Below are 26,496 nucleotides of genomic sequence, written 5' to 3'. Positions count from 1 at the left end.
TATACCTCGTTTATACCTCATTTATACCTCGATTTTTTCATAAGGGTAGATATATCATTTTCAACGTAAACCGAGAAACTATTCTACCAACAACCAACAGACTTAAAACAAACTTCGGTAACCATAAGAAATTCACACGACTAATTAAAAACAATGCATACAGTCTCAACAAGGAATGCGAAGCAGCTGCAACAGCAACAGAACTAGATAATTACACCAAACAACTAATAAATAATGTTACCAAAATCTCAAAGCAGATCTACAAGCTAAAAACTTCCAAGGCTCCAACCAAGCCAGCATGGTTTAATAGCGAGCTAAAAATCGATAGGAACCGACTAAGAGCTTTATGTAAGAGATACAACAACTGTCAGGACCCCACACTAAAAGTACAAATAAAACTGGAACTAAGCAAAAGCAAAGCAAATTACAAAAAACAAATCAACAAAGCAAAAGAGCACTCATGGAAGACATTCTGCAATACTCAAACAAATAACTACGGGACTGCTTTTAAAATGGCCCATAATAAACTCTTCAAGCCAACCGTCCTTAAATTACATATTCCTAACATTAGTCAACCAACCAAACAAGAGGCAATGACCTTCCTCACAAAACATCACTTCCCTGACAAAGACGCAAACATATCAGACCAGCCTCCTCGAATACAAAACAACACTAACACGGAACCCAGGGTCGAGCAAAACGAGGTAAAGGATGCTTTATTCGCATTCAAATCAACAAAAGCCCCAGGTCCGGACGGGCTGGACTTCATGATATGGAGAAGGGTCTTTGATGCCGACCCAACAATCTTAACTAACTGGGTCAATAAATGTCTGGAGCTTAACCATTTTCCGAACAACATCAAATCAGCAACAGTAGTTTATTTCGCAAAACCAAGCAAAGATCTAACACAACCAGATGCCTACAGGCCCATATGTCTTCTACCAACAATAGGGAAACTCTTGGAAAAAATTATTTATCAGAGACTGATCCATCACCTGGAAAAAAACAACAAACTCAGCGACTGCCAATTTGGCTTCAGAGAAGGCAGATCGACTGAGTCGGCTCTAAAAACTGTAATTAGCGAGGCCAAAACAGCCAAAAAGAATAAAAATTGTAAACGGCAATACTATAAATCTCTAATATCGGTCAACATCAAGGGCGCCTTTGACTCCATACAGTGGACACACATAATACACAGATTAAATTCTATAAACTGTCCGACTCAGCTCACAAACATAATCAACAGCTACCTCTCACACAGGTCAGTTGAGTTCAACGGTGGTAACGATATAACTAAAATCGATATCTACAAGGGTTGTCTACAGGGCTCCTGCCTAGGACCCCTACTATGGCTTATCATTGCGGATATCTTTTTACAACAGTTCAAACACGACCATGTTAAAACACAAGCTTTTGTAGATGACTACAGCTTCATTGTCTCAGGCAAAACAAGGAAACACCTAGAATCAAATGCTAATGAGGCAATGACACAATTCAGCAATTTTTTTAAGGCACAAAGCCTAAAACTGTCAATTAACAAGTGCAACTACATCACTTTTAATAATCCTTTCAAGCAGAGACAACCAATAATCAAAATAGACGGTAACGCAATAAAACCAGTAAATCACATCAAATACCTAGGTATAGTATTGGATCATCATCTAAACTACCTAGAACACATTAAATCACTAAGAACTAGAGCCACAACACTACACAACAATCTCATAAAACTAGCCCCAAGGACCTGAGGCATTAATACTAAAATGCTCAAGCATTGGTACAAGACTGTAGCAGAAAAGGCCTTTACGTACGCTGCAGCAGCTTGGGGTACGGAACTAGATAAAACCGCGATCAAAGAGCTGCACAAGGTGCAGCGGCCCCTACTAGTCAGAATAACAAGATCATTCAAAACAGCACCCACACCAGGTCTGAATGTTCTGGCAGGTTTACCGCCATTGCACCTGCAAATCCAAAAAGAAGCACTACTAGCTAACATATTAAGATTCAATCAAGAAAACACACAATACAATATAAAAGCGGGTGATTATCAACAAAAGATAAAAACACATATGGTCCACCCGGCCCATAAGACTAGCCATAAATACACAAACCTACCAACAAGTACTCAAAACAACACCGATGACTCCAAAACAGACAATGGCGTGGGAGCTGCATTCTGTGTTTACCACAACAACCAACATACAGATACATACAAATTTACGTTAAAACAAGAAAACACAGTGTTTCAAGCAGAGGTTTTAGCCATAAAAGAAGCCATCAATTGGTTAGAGACACACAGCTGCAAAGATGCAACAATTTTCACAGACAGGCTGGCTAGTATACACGCTATTAGAAAAACGAAACAAAAGGACCCACACGTGGCAACAACACAAAGACAACTAGAACACCTAGTCAGAAAATGCAGCAACACACAAATACACTGAGTGGCAGCGCACACAGGTAACATAGGCAATGAAGCAGCGGATTTAGCGGCTAAAGACGCAGCAGCAGGTCACGGGATTCCCAGCGGTGTTCTGCTTCCACCATCGAGCCTAAGAAATAAACTTAAAAACATCACACAAAAACTTTGGCAAGCATACTGGGACGAAAATGAAAAAGGCTATACAACAAAATCATATTATCCTAAAGTAGACACAGACCGACTCATAGGCCATCCAGCAGCAATACAATTCCTTACAGGACATGGCTTCTTCCCCTCATTCTTACACAGGATGCAGCGAATAAACACAGGCACATGCCCATGCGATGACACAGGTACCCCAAGTCACTACCTACATGACTGCCCACTAACTGAATCATATCACCTCAAAAAACCCAATGAACAAGGCAGAACGATATTTGCAGACAGTTTCAAAAACAAGCATATTATGCAAAAACTAATAAATATTCTAGCCATAACCAGAAACATCACAGATAATATGTCATAAACCTTATAATAACTTTGTAAAAATACTGGCAGCAAATACAATGTTGAGGTGTCAGGGCTCCAGGCAAACCATTGCTGCAGCATAAAAACACACTCTGGCCCCACCCCTGACCAGCAAACATTTGACAGGCAGTCAGTCAACACAAGCTGTTGTCCGTGAGGCTAATAAAATTTCAAAAAAAAAAAAAAGACTCAAGCTCGATCCACACAAACAAGAGATGGCTTAACTGTCTATAAACGCACACACAAGGAAAAACAGTAATCTATATCATGATCCGCCAAAGCACTGCCTCAACTACTACTCATAAGAAAAATAGGTAAAACACGCAACACAACATAAACAAAACATACATACCACACAAGCCTCACCACTGACCCTGCTCCCAGTCCCTGGGGACAGACAGTGAGTCCGGAGCTTTTCAGCTACCCGTGATGGCCATTTATGTTAAATGTCAAAAAAAAAAAAAAAATTTAAAATAATAAAAAAAAATTTAAAAAAAAATTACCTGTGACGTGGCTAGCTATTTTATATTGTACTGTTATTGTCGATGTCCATTCTTCGTGGCTGTAATGTAACGCTGCTAGTTAATTCATGTAAAATTAAATTGTCGCTACTAGGCCGGGATTGCCTGGTCAGTGGGGTGCCGGGCCCATGTCCAAGAGTTCGTGGGTTCGGTCCCTGCTGGTCGAAGACTCCCCGTGTAGTAAATGGTGACTGATGCACGTTAAATCTGTCGAGTCTCAAAGTCCTCCATGTTCCCATAACAAATCAATACCTCTGGGGGTACCGATCCAGGAGTTTCCTTGTCTTCTGGATTGGTTCAAAATTACAAGGCTACGGCGTTGAACATTTGTAGTCGTAAACCCAAAAATTGGGTCGACTGTTCAACGGCGGTCATAAAATAAAATAAAATAATAATGCTTTACAATTTTGAAATTCTTTCAAAGATTCGTCTGTCCATGTAATTTTCCTTTTATCGTTACGTTTAGAACCTTTTAAATAACCGTTAAGATGATTTTGATTATGGGCGATATGCGGTAAAAATCTGCGGAAAAAATTTAAAAGACCAAGAAATCGTCTCATTTCACTAACTGTCTCGGGTTGAGGATAATTTAAAATTGGTTCGACTTTGTCGGGTAGAGGTTTGGTTCCGTTACTGGTAACTAAATGTCCTAAGAAAGGGACTTCGGATACACCAAATATACATTTTGCAACGTTTATAGTTAAAACGTAAGAATTTAATCTTTCAAGTACGATTCTTAAATGTTTATTATGTTCCTCTTCCGTAGTACTATATACCAGGATATCATCTAAGTAAACATAACAAAAATCAAGATCTCCTAGCACCTCGTGCATAAACCTCTGAAAGGTTTGTGCCGCCCCACACAACCCGAAATTTAAATAAGGAAATTCAAATAACCCAAATGGGGTAGAAATTGCGGTTTTTTCTATGTGGTCTGGATGCACAGGGATATGAAAATAAGCACGTACTATGTCAAGTTTTGAAAAAAGTTTCCGACCGTGAAGTGCATTAGAAAAATCTTGAATATGTGGGATCGGGTAACGATCCGGAATAGTCCGAGCGTTTAATCTTCTACAGGGTGGTCCCGAATTCATGGTACAAACTTTAATGGTAGGTACAGGACATTGTTACAATGATTTATTGTATAGGAATGTATAGTCGCAAGTGACGCGGTGAGGCGTAAACAGGAGAAATAACGGCCGAAAGGAAAAACAAAGATTTTATTGAAAGCGTTGTTGACAAGAGTCATGTTTACAGTAAGTGTTCAAAATTGCGTCCATCAGAGGCGATACATGCTTGACAGCGTCGGTGGAGCGATTGGCGTACACGTTCAAAGATGCCTGGTATTTCGCGCACACCAGCAGCAGCTACAGATATGCGAGCGACGAGATCCTCATCTGAGTCAACTGTAGTCTCATAAACAAGATGCTTTAGATGTCCCCATAAAAAGTAATCGAGGCTCGATAAATCGGGAGATCGGGGTGGCCAAGGGATTGGTCCACCACGCCCAATCCATCGAGCACCAAACGTGGCATTCAGGTAATTCTGTACATCAATGCTGAAGTGTGCTGGCGCCCCATTGTGCTGAAACCACATGCGGTTACGAATGGCGATCGGAACATCATGTAGCAGTTGTAGTAACACTTCTTTCAGAAAAATAAGATAGCTTCCGCCACTGAGTCGCGTGGGTAGTAAGTTTGGGCCAATCAAAAAGTCGTTCACAATACCAGCCCACACATTAATACAGGAACGTTGTTGAAACGCATGTGGACGCGTTGCATGTGGATTATCGGTTGCCCACACATGGGAATTGTGCGCATTAAAGACACCATCGCGTGAAAAAGTCGCTTCATCTGTAAATAGCACATCACCTACGAAATCCGGCTGCAGCGCACATTGATGCATCACCCACAGGCAGAAGTTCACGCGGAGAGGATAATCTGCCGGATTCAATGCTTGTACTTTCTGAAAATGGAAGGGGTGTAAGCGATTTTTGTTTAGCACTCTGCATACAGTCTGATGACTCTCACCTACGTCACGCGCAACAGTTCTTGTGCTTGACTCGGGTCTATCAGCCACAATGTTCAAGATGCTTTCTTCCAGCCTTGGAGTGCGTACAGCTCTTAATCGACCAGCTGTTGACGTCGAACGCACCTGTTTCACAAAGTTGACGATGTAACCGTTGAAAAATTCTATGATCCGGCATTCGTCGATCAGGATACTCCGCGCGATACATTCGTAACGCAGCTCTGCCGTTACCATTTGCACGGCCGTACATGTAATGCATGTCTGCTTTTTCTGCATACGTAAAGTCACCCATCGTCTACGGCAGCACAATTGTGAACGGCGCTTTTCCCTACTGCGATGCATCATTTTCAACGGCGGCTGGACATCTACTGCCCTCTACCGGCAATGATACCAACCGATCACTCCATTTCTTTTTCCTTTTATTTCCACTGTTTACGCCTCACCGCGTCACTTGCGACTATACATTCCTATACAATAAATCATTGTTACAATGTCCTGTACCTACCATTAAAGTTTGTGCCATGAATTCGGGACCACCCTGTATAGTCGCCAACAGGGCGAATGCTACCAGAACTCTTTGAAACAACATGGAGGGGTGAGGACCACGGAGATTTGGATGGTCGTCAAATTCCTTGATCCATCATAATTTGGAATTCTTTTCTCACCGTTTCATATAATTCTGGGTTTACTATGAATTGGCAGTCCCGTTGTTTCGATATAGTGAACCGTATTATGCTTGACCGGTTTAATACCAGATGACAATTTTGTTAAATCCGGGAATTCTGATAAAATGTGATGATAGGGCGAATCACCCGAAATAAGCTTAACGGAAATTTTTTTTTTAGTATTTGAAATTATCCCAGGGCGAGTAAATTTAGTAACGTTATCTATTAATTTGCGTCGCTTAAGATCTATTAGAAGGTCAAAATTTTGTAAAAAATCGGCGCCTAATATAGGTACAGGAACATTAGCGATTAAAAATTCCCATGTAAAATTACGTCTCCCAGGTCAACATTTAATAACTTAGATCCATAAGTGCAAATTTTTGAATTGTTCGCCGCGAATAATTGGAGGGAATCTGGTTTTAAATGCTTTTGGTGCTTAGGGAGAGGGATGCATGACACATCAGATCCAGAATCTATTAGAAATTTATGGTGAGATTTCTTATCGTATATGTGTAATCGATACGAATGAGCGACTGCCTCCGATATATCTCGATCGACAGCCGCTACTGCGGGTTTTCCGGATTTCTATTTGCAGAATTTGAGTACGCACACGGGGATCGGCATTTTCTTGCGTTTTCACCGAAACGGGTATGATAAAAACAGTAATTATTACCATCTCGGCGCTCGCGGGAATTGTTACGTCTAAATGGGGACGCATATCTGCGAAAGGGGCTTTTACTGCGCTCACGCGACAGCCGCTCCACTTGCTTAGTTAAAGCTGCGATTTCGTTTCGCAGCGCGCCGATTTCGGAAGACTGACTAACTGCATAAATGCCTGCGTCTGTCGTAGGGGTCCTAACTTCAGCGATCTTATCGGCCAGTTTGGCAAGATTGTCCAGAGATTCAGAGCTTATCGCTAATATTGTTTGCATTTCGGATGGTAATCTCTGGAACCACAAAGTCTTCAAGAAGTCGTCTTTGACGCACGTGCCGCCTAGTTCGCGCATTTTTCGTAATAAATGGGAAGGCTTGTCGTCTCCCAAATGTAATTCCGAAATCAATTGGCGGATTTGCTCGTTTTCTGAAGCGGAAAACTCAGTTATTAACCTATTCTTTAAAGTTTCGTACTTATCGGTAGCAGGTGGCGAGAACAATATATCGGAGACGGCGGATAAAGTTTCTGGGTCTATTGAAGACACGAGATGATTGTATTTGGTCACATCGTTTGTTATTTTCGATAGTGCGAAATTGCTCTCTACCTGAATAAACCACAATTTAATTTTGAACTTCCACAGGGGTGGAATTTTAACCGCAAGATGAGAAACTTGCGAGGTAGCGTTAGTACCGGTAGTTTCATTCCCATAATTTTGTGTATCTGGCATTATTAGAATAGTATACCTTAAATATGTAAGACTAATATCTTATTTGCTCAAATCAGCTATATACTACGCCCTCAACACATGAAAGAAATTAAGAATAGGTACATGATAAAACAAATGAAAGAAAATGGAGGAAAAAAAATAGCACGTTCACGCGAAAATAAACTTTTCTCAGCATTAAATAAAATTTAAGGGAAAAGACCAATCACAGATAATCATAAAAAATTCGATCACATACCTTTGAAGATGCACGTGTGTAATCCATATGAGAAAAAAATATTTCGAAATTTTGAAACTAATCATTTGCGAGAGATAGAAAATTAAAATATTCTAGACTGGACTTCGCATATTTCGGAAGATTAAGAAAGATTTGCCGGGTCACCAGTTAATTGCACATGGGTAAGCCACATGCAATTAAATTAATTACTTAAAGATTAATACTTAAAGTTAAATAAACATCTAAAAGGAAATTAATATATGCCAGTCATAGATAAAAAGTTAAACATATTTAATGAAATAGGAAATTAGTAAATTTACATCTTGAATAAAATAAACACGTGCCTTAGCACGAACGTGAAAATTACGACGCTACACTGGTCGAAGCTGTAACCCGAATGCGGGAAAACAGTCTCTGTGGCAGGGTTGCCAATTTTGAATGTTCACGCCAAACCGGCGTTCCAGGATAGTTCGTTATCGCCGTAATGGCGAGACGATCCACTGCAATACCTCCTTTAAGCAAAACGTCATTCAATGATTTTTGATTTGTAGATTGAGCACTAGCATTAAAAACGACGCAGAGGTAGTACTCGAGTTTTCAGGTCTGTAAATACCATGATGAGGAAGAACAGAATTCAAATTATCTTCCGATGTTACTTCAACCATGTGGCCTAAATCGTCCTATTCTTGCATAAAATCAGAATAAAGTTTTTGCATATTAGGTTGTTGTTGTTGTTAATTTACGTCACACTAGAGCTGCACAATGGGCTATTGGCGACGGTCTGGGAAACATCCCGCAGGATGATCCGAAGACATGCCTTCACAATTTTGATTCTCTGCGGAGGGGATGGCACCCCGCTTCGGTAGCCCGACGACCTGCGTGCGAAGTCGAGCACTTTACGGTAGCACAGTTTAACGAGGACCAATACTGCACACCCTCGGTCCCTACGCAGACTGATCCAAGTGGTCACCCACCCGCACACTGACCGTAGTCAGTGATGCTTGATTTCGGTGATCTGCTGGGAACCGTGTCTTAACGATCAGTCCACTGCGGAACTTGCATATTAGGATTTTTATCTAATTTTCTCCATAATTGTTCTAACCGCAAGGATGTCAAAGCTTTAGAATCACCTAATTCTACATTATCAGAATTTGACGGCATTTGAACTATATATCGTCCGTCATCTTTTCGATAATGTGTTTCTTTAAAATGTTTGTTGCGAAAAGTCAATTCATCACTGATTGTTTTCTTTTCCTCAACTGCTTCTTTTTCCCAGAATTTTTTAATTGAATTATTTATATCTTCCATAGACAAAAAACAAAAATTACTTGAAAATAGATTTGTTTCCATTTTTGAATAATCAATACTTCCTGAAACAATGTAACCAAAACTAGTGTTCTGTAAAATTAAGTTGTTAGTTTTTAAACAAATCTTTCCTTCTTTTAAAAAATGGAAAAATAATTCAGCTCCCAATAATATCTGTACTTTATTTGGTTCATAGAAATGAGGATCAGCTAATGTTACGTTAGGGGGGGGGGGTTCAAATCAGAAAGATTTAAAGTTCTAGAAGGGGATAGTCCAGTTATTTTTGGAACAATTAATAAATCCACACAGCGTTTGAAATCATTATTTAAATTAGATAAACGAGTGGTCAAATAATATTTAATGCTGAAAGAACTATCATTTAATACGCTAATCGGAATATTTATTTTTTCCTAGAATATTCGCCGCTTTACTACAAATGAAATTCGATTGGGCCGCAGAATCGAGAACAGCTCTCAAGGGTATTTTTCTATTATGCAAGTCTTGAATGTAAATTATAGCAGTATTAATAAAAACAAAGTTTGAATTTCCAGATGTGAGAAGCGCCGTTCCGTTTTCCGAGCTTGCGGTTTCGATATTTGATGAAGGAGGGGTAGAGAGGGGCAGTGGCGTACGCAGAATTTTTTCAAGGGGGGGGGGGGTTCATAATTTTCAGAAATTATTAAAAGAAATTCGAGTATGTAATAAAGCACTATTACTTCCCTAATTTAGACAGCTAGACAATTTTGACTTTTTATTTCGACAACATTGTTTAGTTAAATTTTGTTTTTATTTTTTAAGTTTAAGAATATAATTTTTTTTATAATAAGAGGTAAAATATTTTATTTTTATTAAAAAGTAGGAATAAATCAAGCCAGAAAAAACTACTCATACTGTAACAGCTACCTAAATAATAACCATATAAACGTGAATATTCCATAGAAAACCAGTGAATTTAACTAAAAAATGACTTACCAACAAATAGGGAATTAAACCAGTATACAACCACGCTAAAAATTTATTGATTTATACTGTAATATCCAAACGACGGGGTTTTTTTGCAAGTTCGTTTAAAATGTCTTCGACAGCTGGGGTAAATTTTCTATGAATGCTTAAGAGCGCCAATCCATTCATTCTATTATTTCCCGTTGAGTTGCGTAAATAAGTCTTCAAACGGCGCAAAGTCAAAAAGGATCTTTCGTTTGCACTCGTTGAAACAGGTAGAACGACCAATATTTCTAGGAGTTTGAAAATGTTTGGTGTTATATCTTTATTGCACTTTTCAAGAGCATCCGCCGCAGTTTTTGGAACACTACCTCCGTCTTCACTAATCCTTTTTAATCTTTTATACCAGAGTTTTAGTTCAGACTTAAGGCTTTCTTTACAGGTATCCAAATCTCCAGCGTAAAATTCCACTAATGCTTCAAAAGCCTTTATGTTTGAAGGTTGGCAAATGAAAGGATCGGCAGGTAGAAGACACTGAAATCCTTTCAAAATATCACGATGCGATACAAATCTTAAGTTTAATTGTGTTATAAAATTTTCTATAAATGGAATAAAAACACTAACTCAGAAATATGTTTCCGGTGTCGATGAGGGAAAATTATCGCGATTTTTCTGTCTTCCTTTTATTCTAGGGATTTGCATGGAAGTGGAAGATCCAATGCTTGTTAGCATAAGAGAAGAAGAGCTGAATATTTCAGAGAATGTTTCAGTGGCATTTTCACGCTTTAATTTTAGATCTTTAATGACATCTTCTGCAAGACTCACTGCCTCTATCAAATCTATGCTTGTTTTTTGTAGGTATCTACAGAGATGGATTGTTATGGTGAAAACTTTGTAAATGCACAAAAGAGATATTACGAACTGGCAATTAGATACTGTGCACAGTAAAGAATTAGCCTGGGTAGCTGATTCCTTATCGTTCCATTCTGATATTTTTTGTAGTGTTTCGGCGATAGGCTCGAAAAGTTCCACCACAGCGGTTACTAAGTCGTATCTTTCCATCCAACGGGTTGCACATAGCTGTTTAATTTTCTCCCTCTTAGAGCTGGTTTCCATCTCCTCTATTGCTGAAGATAGGACATACTGTCTTTTTGGCGTATTTAAAAAGTCGTATAATGTTTTAATTGTCCCTAAGCAATTTCTAATGCCAGTTATTTCGCATGCATTTTATACAGCCAAATTGAGGCTATGAGCAGAGCAATGTACATAGAGTGCTGATGGGACAATACTTCTTACGTGGGCTTGTACACCATTAATTTTTCCACTCATTGATGCAGCACCATCGTACCCCTGTCCACGTAACTTTTTATATCAACTTTCATAGACTGTAATTGGTCTAATATTGTTGTTGCTATTGCTTTTCCGGTTAAGTTATGCACCGGAATGAATTGCAAAAACTGTTCGGTGATGCTGAAATTTTCTTTATCGACATATCGAACGCATAACGATAATTGCTCTATACCTGCAATATCAGTTGTTTCATCTGCAAGAATGGAAAAGCAAGTTGCATCATTAATCTTGCTGACTAGTTTTTGCAGGATTAAAATATTGCAAACCTCAATAACTTCGTTCTGAAATCGAGGGCTGGTATACTGAGCATTTTTTCTGCTTGACTCTAAAATGTTCTTAAGAGTCGAATCGTTCTTACTCCGGAAACGAAGCAATGCCCGAAAATTTCCGTCGTTCTCTTCACCTGGTTGTTCAGCAATTATTCCCGAATCCTTATGTCCTCTTACAGCGAGACCTTGATTTCCACAAAATAGGATGGTTTCAATGATTGGAGTAATGTTTTTTCTGTTTTCTAATTCTTCTTGCTGCACTGTCAACTTGTTCATCCACAGGTTTCATCTTTCCAAATAAAATATCGTTTAACGTCCCAGCAGTTTCGATCGATTTTTTGTGATAAAGACATTTCTCGTGTTCAGAAAATCGCTCTACAGCATTTTTCCAGTTGTCAAATTTTACATTGCACTGTTGGCCTAAAGGTTGCTTTCCAGAACCGGCACCACTTGGGGCGAAAAGTACACAAAATTTGAAAAAAGCACCACCCTTAACCTCTGAATATGCAAGCCATTTCCAGCGATAAAGCCATTTGTACTGAAATTTCAATTTTCTTTTTCCTTTTTCAGAAAAAACAAATGCTGGATTGGGTTCCCAAACATTTTTAAGTATATCCAGTTTTTTATCCTCGCATGCATTATCTTCTAAAAAAAAGTCCAATGTCACATGGGTGGGAAGTATCACTTTGAGGGCCGCTTTCACATTCATCAGATTCTGTTACGCTAGAAACGTTTTCTTCAACGGAAGTATCACATTTCTGTTCAACAGAAAAACTTACATTGGTACTAGATGCTGTCACCTCACTAATTTCAGGTCGTGATTTTTTCTCAAAGTAATTAAAAATTGTTAAATTCTTGCGTTTAGACATCCTAAAGATCCAAGAACAGCAAAAATATATACATATATATTGGCACAGAAATATCCACTAAGCTACAATCTCAAAGTTTCGAGCTGGAATGAATAACTTCAACGAGCACAGAGTCTCCAAAACAAAACAGATTTAGAAACAAGCTCCGAAGGACAAGCGGCAGAGATAACTCTTAGTCTGACTAAAATCGAAAATAAATGTAACCCCATTTCATATAATTTTTTTTAACCGCATCTACAAAATTCTCGAATTGTCTCAAAGACGACAGAACGTCTAGGATTCCAGACCTCGCGAATGCCAGCCAGTCTCGAAAACTATCGCGACTGGCAGGTCAGAAAGGAACCAGTGATCGGGGCTCGCCCGTAACAGTATCACGTGAATTTGGTTTCAAAAATACAACCCTATTATAGTAAATGTTTTATCAGTATTCTGAGAAATACCGTGAGAAAAGAAAGTAGGCATAAGGCAAATAAAAATATATAGTCTTAAAAAATAATAACCCGCATAATTTCTACTAAAATTTTTATTTTTGTCTGTATTATTTTGTAAATTCACTTTGTCTGAGCTCAAGGGGGGGGGGTTAAGCCCCTAACCCCCCCCCCTTGCGTACGCCCCTGGAGAGGGGAGCGATCTTCACTTCGTGAATCGTAGATTGAGTGGGCGAAGTGAAATAATTATTATCCCGGTGAAGCATTGAATGGTGAGATTTTTTACAGAAACATTTTGTTTTCGTTTTGCAAAAAGCTACAGTATGATTTGGGCGAAGACAATTTATGCATAATTTATTTTTCATTACGAGTTCATATCTTTCTGAAACACTATAACTTTTAAAAATGGAGCATTGATAAATAGAGTGGGAAATATCTTAATATATAACACATGCATTAGGTTGAGAATGAGAATTAAGTAATGCGCTTTTTGATCGTTGAAAAGAATTAATAGAAAGTTTGTTCACAGGGTGAAGCAGATTAACTTTAATGCCAACAGATGGCGCACAGACTGAATGAATATTAATGTTTTTATTTTGTTTCAGTGTTGATTTCTATAGCTTTGATGAAAGATGATCGTTTATGTTATGTCCGTCCTCTTTTTATTAAATATGTTTTATTATTAGAGTTCGTTTTCTCTTGAAGACAAGCGACGCAGTATCGAAGTCTGGTAAAAAGATAGAACCGGGTAATAAAGAATATTTGAATTATTTCTACTCTATTTCTTCATGGTGCCGAAAACACCGTGACTATAGGCCTGTTTACACGGTCCAATTTCTTGAATCCGAGAAATTGGACGGATTTCTCTGTCCAAGAAATTGGATGATTCGTTGACACTATCCAAGTTCTTGAATGTCGCTGATTCGTTGAAAGAAAAACTTGCGCATGCGCATTGTTCATATTCTACATCATAAAATAATACTTACATAAGTTTAAAATTACTAAATAAATTCAAATAAAATCATAATAACACAAATAAACCGCAACAGATCAATTTATTTGGACTAAAATATATGAAAACAGACAAGAAGATGACATAATTTGCTGCCTGACTGTTGACGTCACAAAACCTAAGACGCTGATTGGTTAAGGGAGAAAAAACTTGGATGGAAAGTAGAACATGCTGTACTATCATGCAAGAAGTTGGACCAAGTTCTTGGATGTTTGTTTACACGATCAAAGCTCAAAGCAAAACAAGTTTCCATCAATATCAATCAATCTCTGTCCAAGAAATAGGATCGTCTAAACAGGCCTTATTATAATAAGGCAGTATACTGTTTATTGCTTGTTTATAAAAATTTGAAAACGAAAATGACGGACGAAGCGAAACTAAAAACGAGAAGAGGCGGTTTAAGAACAAGTGCCATTAAACTCATGACTAAAATTGACGAAGCTTTAGAAAATTCGAATTTAGAAGTAGCACTTGTACAGTTAAACGAAAAAGGAAAACAAATAATTGAACTAGATAAACTCATTATTGATAAAATCGAAGACTGTAAACAAATAACAGCCGAAGTTGAATCAACTGAAGAATGCAGAAATAAAATTATTCTCTATAAGTTTAAAATTGAGAAAATTCTCAAAAAGGCTGCAATCGAGAGAGAAACTGTTAGCGTCGAAAGCTCAAATACAACTGTTAGTGACTTATTCTAAAATTCAGAAGCTGAAATTAAAATTAAGTTACCTAAGATTTACATTGAAAAATTTGATGGCAATCCTGAGAACTTCCAAGAATTTTGGTCTCAGTTTAAAAACGCGATTCATGATAATCAAAATTTAAATAAAATAGATAAATTCACATAATTAAAAAGTTTGTTGAAATCAAAAGCTCAAACCGCGATACAGGGATTATCATTGTCTGAGAAAAACTACGATATTGCAATTAATATTCTTGAAGAGCGAGCGATACGGCAAAAAAGAAATTTTGATTAGATCGCATATTAATAATTTATTAAATTTGCCGCCTTTACTTTTCCCAATTATAACTAAACTAATACCTGATAGTTTAATTTTAAATTATAATCGGGAATATAAAAACTAAACAGATTCATGGAATGTAACAAAATTGTTAGAGTATTTGAAATCCGAAATCGAAATAAGAGAAAGAACATTTTCATTTCAGAAAAAAGAATCTAATTCTTTTCAGGGTTATTCTAAAAATAGAAATGAAAGAGAATTTTCTGGTTTTGAAAATAATAAATTCCCAAAAATGAGATACGATAGGAATGTGAGTGCTGCTACTTTAAATATTATTAGTAATGAAAATAAATGTGTATTCTGTTCTAATGATCATAAAAATGATGAATGTAAATTAAGTGTTATCGAAAAGAAACAATGTTTATTACGTCAAGGAAGGTTTTTTAAGTGTCTAGAAAAATTTCATATTGTCAGGCGATGTGTGAAGAAATCTGCTTGTACTATTTGTCGTAGAAAACATAATGAAAACTTATGCGATAAACTTTTAGAATCAAAACCCGAAGTCCCCCAAAATGAAACTATTGTGTCTTCTGTTGCAGAAAGTAAAAATTCGAGCAGTAATATTTTACTCCAAGCCGCGACGGTATTAGCAGAAAATAAAAAGAAACAAGCTGAAATACGTATCCTATTTGATTTAGGTAGTCAAAAATCATTTATCGAATCGGATCTTGTTAATCAGTTAAAATTAAAAACGATAGGGAATGAAACTCGTTCGATAGAACCCCAGAAAGAAACACTAGATCGTGTTTTAGTAAATTTAAGAAATATTCATGATCCTACGAAAAAGATACAATGGATGGTGTTTTCTACACTAGGGAGCGCTGCAAGCTCGGGACTGCCAATTATGATTCATTATTTATATTCTGAAATTATATAATAAAAACCACACTATATAATTATAAAGTTATATATTTACATTTGAACTGAGTGGAAATTTAAACTTAAAATTTTTTCCCCTTACAATTGTTCAATTTTTAAGTGGACATTTCTTGTAATAATTGGCACAATAAAGAACAAAATTTAAAAATATTCAAATTACTTACTGCAACAAATTTACACATATTTTTTTCCCCTTCTTTTTTCACTGGAATTGCTAAATGGAGAAATACTTACGTAACTTTATTCTTTTAGTATTTGAAATTTTATTTAGCAAAACACCTAAAAACAAAACTCAAACGCAAGGTAGAAATTTTTCCAGGGAATGAAACCAGGAAAGCAACTAATATCACGAAAATTGCTAATATTTTTTTTTATAATGTTAGAATAACTTCAGAAATTTTCATCAATTCTATAATTATTTAAAGGTGTTATGTTCTATTAAACTAACAATCTTTGCAAAAAATTAACATAACATTTTAATTTCAAAACTGTCAGTAAATATCATGTGTTATCTAAATTAAATTTGCATAAACATATAATTGCATACAAGAATGAGACGAAAAAATAATAAACTTTTATACATTATCTTTTAAAAGTTGCCTTTAGTATTAGTGATCAAAATTTGACTACAATCAATTACTCTTTTGAGAAAGTTACTATAATAAAATAGATTTCTGATTAAGACAATTCCATTCCTCGTTTTTCTCCGATTATATAGTATGTGTTATGAAGAATTAGCCTTAAATAAACATATATTATGCATTTAAAAAAGTTGCTTTTGCAAAGAACTTTATGTATAAAAATTTAAACAAGATTCTTCTCTAAGTTGATTTAAATTTTCTGTTTTTACAATAATGTAAATAAATGTTCTGCTAAATTTTAAATATTAAGTCTAAGAAAGTTTTACTATTATCATTATTTTACAATTACATTAATTTAAATCTTTGCAAAAATCTATAAAATCATACAAATCTATATACACTTCTTATCTCAAATTTGAACTGCAAAATTGAAGTTAATAAATACAATGCTAGTAGTATAATTACTCATAAGTTAGAGTCAATGTTTAACAATGATGTTAAAATAAAACTGCTTCTGATATCTTCAAAATTTCTTGAATTTTCATAATACTTAAACATAACTATAATGACTAGAATAAATTACACTATGCAGTAGTTAAGAATAAAAAAATAAATAAAATCAAATCATGACAAACATTTCACTACTTAATTATTTTATTTTAAAACAAAACACAATATAAATATAACTTCACTAAACTATAAAAGCAATACATTCTTACCATCATTGTTTAATATAAGCTTATCGATATTCTTTTGTTAAAATATAAGTTAAGAACACGTATTTGTAATTAAAAAAAATAATTTTTTTTTTCAAAAAGCAACAGTAGGACCATGTGTTATCATTTTAATTATTATTATTTTTAAATTAAAAAAAAATTCAAAACTTTACAGTCATTTCATACAGTTTAAAGTGTTTCTTCAATTCAATTTTTTGTTTTTGTGCTACTGAACTATATTTCAGCAGGGATGAATCGCACAGGGATGCACCTTTCAGCTCCGGCAGATTTAAAGAGAGCCTCCAGTCGTCTTGTTTTCTGTCAGGATCGAACATATGGCTCCCAGTTTTTTACCAGAAATTAATTTCCATTTGCATTGTACAGCACCCAAGCTCAAAAATGAATGGCTCCTTCCTGGAAGATAAGCTTGTTTATTCAGCAGACGAAGCTAAAATTATAAGAGAAAAAAGTTAACTTTACATTGAAAACACTAAACTTAAACCTCTATATTAATTTATATTGAAAACATTAAATTAGTTAAAGTAAATTTAAAACTATTAAGCATTGAATATTTCTTTAAAACTTAAATCATTTTATTTGAAAATGTTTACAATTTAATGGGTAGATTTCCGTAACAATACCTGCAACAAAAAATCTCAGTATCACCAAGCAAGAATAGAAAATTATTTCACTTATAACGGCTTTCAAATAATAATTTTATTTTTTCTTAACTATTATTTTTTTAAAAAAGAAGAAATTATAGGTCAAAACGCTTAAGCTCTTTTCAATTGAAGTGAATATTCAAGTATATGTACAGATACAAAAATATATCAAATTCAATACTTTTTAATTTTTTTTAAAGATTAAGTACAATGACACTTAACTGTTAAAATATTTTTGTACATTGTATAAGCTCATAAAGCCAATAGGAAATGTTCTCATTTTTTTTAAAAATTTCATAAATAAAAATTTTAACACCTTTTAAGCACTGTTCTTCATTTAATGTTAACACACTTTGAATAGACCATATTGTTGCTTATTTTTTAACTATTTGCTATCATTTATAAATTAATATAATTAATCATACATCAAAAACATCTGTCTATATTCATGAAATGAAAATAAAGATATTTAACTCATCATTTTACAATATATTAAACAGGAAATTCAAATAATGTAACAACAGTGTTCAACTTGTGAATAAAATTTCAAACATTCTAAAATGCAATGGTTTTAACTAAAAAGTAATTGATTAATTAATAATTATTTAAACATGGCAAACTTGTTTACAAAAAATTTATTTTTATCTTTATCGTTGCAATGAAAAAAAATTCAAACTGCAAAACTCTTTTGTGACAAGCCAACAAAAAAAGTGGCGAAAAGTGTTAAATAAACAATTGCTAATTTTTTCCATTGCTTATTTTAAAATTTGATTAATGTAAAAAGATACTATGAGAATTTAAAATCATCAATTCATGGATGAAAAAATCATATAGAAGGAGAATTCTCTAACAATTCACATATTTCAAAGTTGTAAATATATATTAAATATAGTTCGCCCCTTCCCCAAATATTTTGACATAGCATTCTTTAAAAATCGGTATGCATACCCAACATTTGTCAAATATCTTTTTTCTTATAGTTTAACAAATTTTTACAGCATTAGATTATTTCTAATAGGAATTTATTTAAAAAATACAATTTAATCAAAGCTCTACATTCACCATAGTCACCATTTTGAATAGACCATATTATTGTTTATTCTTTAATCATTTACAAATTAATATAAATAATGATGCATCAAAAACATTAAAATAAAAATCAGTCTATATTTAAATAAAAATGTTTAATTCATTGTTGTACAATCTTTTAAACATGAAATTTTAATTAAAATTTCTTGAAGATGAAGAGCTATATCTGAAATTGCAAAGGAAAATTAAATTTACAATGGAAAAACCAAATTTAAAATTATTAAACAATGTATATTTATTTTAAACTTAAATTATGTAATTTGAAAATGTTTTTAAAAAATTTTAATATCTTTTACAATGAAATTCAATGAGTAAATTGCAGTATCAATACTTGCATCAAAAATCTTGGCAGAGCCACACGAAAAGCAAAAAGTAACATAGTGGGAAGGAGATTAACAAAAGAGTTTAGCTCATAAACACTCTCAAGCAAACTATCATATGTTTAAAAAAAAAAAAAAAAAAATTCAAACTGCAAAACTCTTTAACCCCTTTTATTAAACCTGAAAATAAATACTCACTGTGTGGCAAGCTATCAACAAAAAAAGTGTGAAATAAACGATTGCTTACTTTTGTCCACTGCTTATTTTAAAAATAGTAGATTTTCTTAAAGATGAAAAGCTATATACTGAAATTTAAAAAAAAAAAAAAATTAGATTTTGAAATGAAAAAGAAAAAAAAAATTTAAAACTATTTAACATTGAATATTTATTTAAAACTTTAATTATTTAATTTGAAAATGATTTTAAGAAATTGAAATATCCTTTACAATGAAATTAAATGGTAAATTTCGGTATCGATACCAGCGCAAAAAAAATTTCGTTAGTGTCACACAAAAAATAACACAGAGGGAAGGAGATCAACTAAAAGAATTAAGCTCATAAGCACTCCCAAGTAAACTCTCAGATATTTAAAAATAAAATCCAATTGCAAAACCTTTTAACTTCTTTTATTATACCAGAAAATAACTACTCGCTATGTGGCAAATCAATAAAAAGAGTGCCGAAAAATATTAAATAAACAAATGCTTATTTTAAAATTCTTATAAGTACATCAATATAAAAAGATACTATAAGAATTCAAATTCATCAATTTATGGTTGAAAAAACCATTTCGGGGAATTTTTTAACTATTCACATATTTCAAAGTTTTAATATATATATTGATTATATATTGTCCTTCCCCCCAAATATATTTACATAACATTTAAAAGTCAGTATGCATAACACTTACTTTTTTATTGTTTAATTAAATTTTTAGTCTCAGATTATATTTAATAGAAATTTATTTAAAAACTTTATTAAACAATAATTATTTAATAAATATTTATTAAACTAAAAGAAACATTACAGAATAGAACAAACTCGAAAGGTACGACCCCAGGCAAACATATACATATTTTTGTTTAAAAAAATTACAAGTTTAAAATCCATTTGGCGATTGCACTTGGCGGGACAGATCACGATACTGAAATATCCCCAAGAAATTTAAATAAAAATGTTTAGTTCTTTGTTTTACAATATTTTAGACATGAAATTTTAATACGGTAACAATATTGTTTGTATTGAACGTTAAACATTCTAGAATGTAATGGTTTAAACAGAGCTAAAAGTAGCAGATCATTAATTTTCTAATTGTTTTAACTTGGCTAATTTGTTTACAGACAATTATTCTTATCTTTTTCACTGTTGCAGAAAAACTTTGTTACAGACAAATTACTTAGCAAACGTTCTTTTACAAGCATATTTTGAACTAATTACATTACTTATTATTTATAGCTAGACAATAAGTTAGCACTGAAGTCAACTACTATGTGCGAACAATAATGATCACAATTCATAATATAAACTGACTTTATTAGATACATGATTTTTAACTAAAGCAAAAACATTACTTACAATACTTCTTTAACGTTTCATGTAACTATCATTGAAATGTATAAAGTTTTCAAATAATTACTAAATTATAAATACCTTACGTAATTGAAAAGAAAGCAGCAATGGCGCCGTAAACAAACGAACAGAAGAAGCCAACGAGGAAGAAGGGGGACAAGATTCAACAGTTGAAAAAGTTTTTTGAGTTCAATCGTTCGCAAACTACCACTAATATTATTTTTCGCTTTCTTTGCATTGGCTAAAAATGACATTTTAAGTAATATTTAATTTATTGTTTTCTTTCATAAATAAATGTTTATTTATTAATAATATGGGATAACCTTTCGCAAAAATGTGGCGCTGTACCAAAAGTAATGAAATAGATGTTTATTTTGAAAGTTCGAATGTTAGATCGAATACTATTTAATTTTATATAATATTAGTTCTAAAATTAGAAGATAGGATTCAAGAGCATTGCGTTTTCTAGCAGGGCAGTATTATATTGCATCATTCTAATATTAGATCATATCTTTTTGCTACCTGGGTTATGTTTACAATGCTAACAATACTGTTTACAATACTAAAAGTGTTAACACTAACGTAAGATGGTGCACAGCTTGCAACACGAACAAACAGTAATAAACAAATGGAAAGAGGCCAAATCAAGACTGCCAAAAAAGCGAGTTATTCAAAATCTAGCAACCATGTCACCTTTTTTAATAATAAATAACTAAAACAAATTTTCACTCCAAACTGCCCAGAATTACATAATAACATTAATATCTTATGAAATACGGCAGATTTGAGCTCAGAAATTATCTAGTTTATTTCTTTTATTGAAAACAAAATTATCCGTTTGAAAACATCGCATATCAGAATAACATGTAGTAAGCAGCTGCAAACTTTTTAACCGGAACTAGAGTAGGTCCCGAGCTCGAGATTGTTATTGTTTACATTTCTATTGAAAACACCATCCATTAGAAGCGTTAACCACCCACACTATTAGCAATGCAGTTATTCATCGGCCAGAGAGAGAAATAAGAAATTTATGCTGCGTAAACAATGGGGCACGGGCATTGATTGTAAACAAACAATCAATTGCGGGTCTCTGGGTGGCGAGGGTGTCATAGACTTAACATAGCGAGGTTTAAAAATAAAGTGTTTTTAACTTATATGCTGAATTTATTTAGAATATTACATATATTTTTCGAAAGATAGTGTACTAAACTTTAAATAGTGATGCAGTTTCAATTGAAAATTTCCTTTTAAATACTGCAATTTGAGGATATATATTTGATCACTTTGTTTACGTATTTCGTGTGATTTGTAATGTTATGGCACAACTTGATTAGAAATAAATGTATAGAATACCTGCATTAAAATGAATATTATTATTTAGGATTTAGTGTTTTATTTATGTGTGTGCGTTTTTATTTATTTTAAAACTGATATATATTAAACACAGTTTTGAGTATATCATAGTCAATCAATCTTATTAATTCATGTTATTTTTCTCAATGGTATTTTTATTTTGAATGGTACTTCTAATTCTTATTTTATTAGAAAACTTATCTTCTGAACTTTGAATTGGGATAGATTTATGATTATTTATTAAATTTTTATTTAGTAAATTGTGGATTCCACTAGGATCACCATGTTGTTTACTTCTTACATGTTATTTATGTTGTTTTTGCTACTCTAATATACTTACTATACATGTATCAAAATACTGTACATACTAAAATTAATATTATTATTAAAGATCTTGTATTTTTTTTGTGCTTTTTAAGGCATTAAAGCAGAGTAAATACAAAAAATGTTTTTTGTACATGAGTGTCTCACAAAATAACATTTTAAATGAATAAAAAATCATGTTCTGATCCTATTTAAGAGTATTTACATTAGTGTTTAAAGCTTTTCTTAGTTAAACGATGGCTAATTGTATGAGAATAAGTTTTTAGTCACATTAAAATGTGAATCAAATATATACATTATAGAAAGTATATCCAATGTTCTGTCACACATTTAATACTAAAAGTTATGGAATCACATATATTTATTTAGCAAATTTTATCTTAAATATAATACTGGGGAGTGATCTACCTCCTCGCCGTGAACGCTCATAACATATTTCTATGGCTAAAAAATCTATTACTACTGGCATGTGTTCTTACTCCATGGTCAGTTTGACATGGATGATCATCACATTTTCCATTGAAATACTCTTTGTGTTTGTGAGATTATTGTTTCCAAGTGGTACTAAAAAACAAAGGGACAAATCGTTTATTTTGTGATTTTTTTTTGTGTGATAAATCATTTGCATTATAAGTTATTTAAAATTTGTTATTCTCTGTACCTCTCATTAAGCAACATAAACAATTTTGATTAAACCTTTCTTGAAACATGAAGGATATTTATTTGTAAGTAAAACTAAACACCATTTGAATTATTTAAGTAGAATATAACTAAAACTCTCAAAATAAACTATAAACAAATAACTAAAACTTTCAACTGTTTTTAATTTAAGACTACCTCCCTTTTTAGTTGAAACTGAAAAAAAAAATACACTTGGAATAATCATACTTATTAGACATATGAATTTAACTAAATATATTTTACTTTATGTAATGCAGCGTTTCTCAACCTTTCAGTATTCGCGTCCCAGTTTTCAATCATAATTTTCATCGCGCCCCCCACTTGCAGCAAAATGTATGCAACAATAATGTATATTGAGTATTTTTAATTCTGTCTTTAAATTATTTTTAACTAACTACCAAAACAAAAGTAAAATAAAAATCAGCAGCAATTGAGATTGTAGAAACTATGTTTGGAGTTAATTTTTCAAAGCAATTACAGTCCATACCTCTTTCAAATGATACTGTTGCTCGTCGAATTGGTGATACAGCTGAAAATGTAGTGTCAGCTTTTCTCGATGTTGCGTGACAAAATGTTTTCAATAAACTTTGAAGCAAGAGATATTAATAAAGATGCCCATTTCATTGCCTATGTTTGATTTTGTGATAATATGTCAGTAGTAGAACTACTTTTCCGCAAATCAATAGAACTCAAAACAACAGCGCTAGTATTATTTGCTATTTTAAATGATGTTATGAATGAGGCAAACATAGAATGCGAAAATTGCATCGGAATATGCACTGGAATATGCATCAGAATATGCTTGTTCAATATCCGGAAGGTTCGAAAGTATACAAGCACTAGTAAAACAAAAATCGCCTCAATGCGTCTGGACTCATTGCATGATCCACAGTGAAGCTTTGGGTTCGAAAGAGATACGTCCTGGTTTAAATATTGTATTAACAGCGGTTGCAACCATTTCAAATTATATAAAAATGAGAACCCTGAGATCGAGAATCTTTTCTGCTCTTTGTAATGACATGGGTTCAGTACATTCAGATTTACTATTTAAATGTATGGCAAGATGTTTATCACGTGAGAAATTTTTGCAACGTGCTCATGAATTAAGAGAAGAAATCGTCATTTTCTTAAAAGATAACAGACCGGAAACCGGGAATTCACACTATTGTTTATTTGTGATGAAATTGAGATGCATGGTCGTCATATTCGAGAAATTAAATAATTTGAATCTTAAACTCCAAGGAGCAAATACACATATGTTGGATACGAGTGATGAAGTTAATGCTTTTTGTAGAAAATTAGAATTGTGAGGCAGAAATTTAAAGCAAAAAAACCTAACAATGTTTGCAAATGTGGATAATTGTACTAAAACTTATAAGGCTGAAGAAGAATATATGAAAGTTACTTTTGTAACCATTGAAAATCATTTAGCCATGCTGGCAAAGAATTTTAAAAAGTATTTTCCTGTTCATGACAAACTGCTATCAAGTTACGAGTGGGTTAGGAATCCATTTCATAAGACTCCCGAAGGACTCTCAATTGATGAGGAAGAAAAATTCCTAGACTTCACGACAAGTGGCGAAACTGAAATGCAATTTAGTAATAAATCACTATTTGAATTTTGGCAGGAGGAGGATTTTTCTGCACTGAAACAAAGGGCATTTCGCATTTTATTACCGTTTTCAATATCCTACCTTGGTGAAACTGGATTTTCTGCTGTGGCTTCTTTGAAGACAAAATATAGATCACGGCTAAATATAGAAACATGACTGAGAGTGGCTATTTCTAATATTAAGCCTCACCTCAAAAAACTTTGCTCTGCAGGACAGACCCAAGGAAGTCACTAAAAATTATTAATTTTTTTAAAAAATTTAGTATGTTTGATTAAGTAAGGTGGGTAAGCCAAAGGTGGCCAGTGCTCCTAACGTAGCCTCCCCCCCCCCAAAGTGAAATGAAATTTATTTTGAATCATAAGATGTCCCTTCTGCATTGTAAATCTTGTATCTGAGGTGCACGAGGCTGAATTGGAAGATATTTCCTTGAATGGCCTCCATTGTATGAAGTGATTTAATTATTTGCAGTTGTTCTAATTTCCAGGGGAGAAGATAATGTGTTTAAATTCTTAGAACTTAGAGTTATAATATGTTTTCTGAAAGTTTATTTCTTTTTATTTAACCACATTACTTTAATTCGAACTAATCTATCAGATTAATAGTTTTATGTCGTGCAAATGGTAAGAGAGACCTTAGGTATGTTCCCAAGTGGCGCGACACTCGGGCCACCTTCGGAAGCAAACGTGAAATCTATAAAAGAGTTAATTATAAATCATTACGTAGCATATTATTTCTCAAAAAGGAATGCTTGAATTAAATGCCAATTGATTTATTTCATTTTAAGCAAATGTGGAACTTTGGTATTTTTTAAATTTTTATAATATTTTGACGTTTTCTGCACTTTAGTAGACTTTGCGATATTTTGTTTCAAGTTTTTTTGTTTTGTTTGCATGTTAAAGTCATTTTTCAGGTATTTTTTTTCATTTTTGTGGTAGTTATGAGTGTTTTTGTGGTCGATTCTGGTATTTTCTTGCAAATTTGGGTATTTTTAAATTAGTTATGGGTTTAGTTAGTTAACTCTAGTATGGTTATTTAACTCTCACTTGTTGGCTAATCCTTCTGAAAAAATTAACTCAATAATTCTTGATTAATTCTAATAAGTTAACTCAAAAGAATCGCTAGTGACTTCACACAAGAACTATCCAAGTAAAATCAATAAGCAAATTATACACTCTGAAAACAAATATCTTTTTTAAAGTCGGGAAACTTGTTCCAACCAGCAAGACACTTAAAGTGCCTTTTTAAAAGAAGTTTGCCAGTCCAAGTATTTTTTCTAAAGATAATTTGAGTAAGTGCAAAAGTGATTTCAAAACATGGCTCACCTTTGGAACCTGTGCGAAACCTTAGGTGCAGAAGCTAAAATTTTAAAATTGTACAATAAAATAAATGAAATTTTATTTTACAATTAAAAGTATACGTGATATATATTAGAGATAGGTGTAAGATGTTACAGAAAAAATTCAGATACACAGACTTAATCAGAAAATTATAAGAAAATCCTTAAGGCCAAGCCACCCTTGGATCCCCACCTTAAATTTTGATTTAATAAGTTGTTTCACTTTAATAAGTTATTAAATATGTCAAAATGTATTTTGTTTTCAATGTATAAGTGCGCTTTCCTTTCTTCCAGCTAATCAATTTTTTTAAATAATATTTTCTCTTGAATATTCTCGCGCCACCCCTCTGGCGTGCTCGCGCCTCCCTAGGGGGGCGCGCCCCACAGGTTGAGAATCGCTGATGTAATGGCAA

The 26,496-nt window shown here is 33.5% G+C and overlaps 2 protein-coding genes and 1 long non-coding RNA gene across 4 annotated transcripts; 1 reads left to right on the top strand and 2 right to left on the bottom strand.

The window, feature by feature from the left end:
• Positions 1-1,310: 1,310 nt before the first annotated feature.
• Positions 1,311-3,392, top strand: LOC147800883 (uncharacterized). The gene has a single exon (XM_087156191.1). It carries the CDS (start codon positions 1,764-1,766, stop codon positions 2,442-2,444), a length of 681 nt encoding a protein of 226 aa, XP_087012317.1. The 5' UTR covers positions 1,311-1,763; the 3' UTR covers positions 2,445-3,392.
• Positions 3,393-4,676: 1,284 nt separating this feature from the next.
• LOC147800882 (uncharacterized) lies at positions 4,677-8,180 on the bottom strand. Its single transcript, XM_087156190.1, has one exon. It carries the CDS (start codon positions 7,544-7,546, stop codon positions 6,728-6,730), a length of 819 nt encoding a protein of 272 aa, XP_087012316.1. The 5' UTR covers positions 7,547-8,180; the 3' UTR covers positions 4,677-6,727.
• Positions 8,181-17,056: 8,876 nt separating this feature from the next.
• LOC147800881 (uncharacterized) lies at positions 17,057-21,497 on the bottom strand. Of its 2 annotated transcripts, none has more exons than XR_015430777.1 (2): positions 20,783-21,497; positions 17,057-19,512 (listed from the first exon to the last, which is right to left on the bottom strand). It is a non-coding gene; the product is annotated as an uncharacterized LOC147800881 (long non-coding RNA). The 2 variants fall into 2 exon arrangements; XR_015430776.1 differs by having other exon boundaries at positions 20,858-21,497.
• Positions 21,498-26,496: the final 4,999 nt, after the last annotated feature.

Source organism: Parasteatoda tepidariorum, chromosome 12 (genome assembly GCF_982258835.1).
Source record: "Parasteatoda tepidariorum strain Cologne lab strain chromosome 12, Ptep-v5.0, whole genome shotgun sequence".
In the NCBI taxonomy this organism is placed as follows: domain Eukaryota; kingdom Metazoa; phylum Arthropoda; class Arachnida; order Araneae; family Theridiidae; genus Parasteatoda; species Parasteatoda tepidariorum.
The sequence above is the reverse complement of the archived record's forward strand: the minus strand, read 5'-3'. Positions and strand labels throughout refer to the sequence as shown.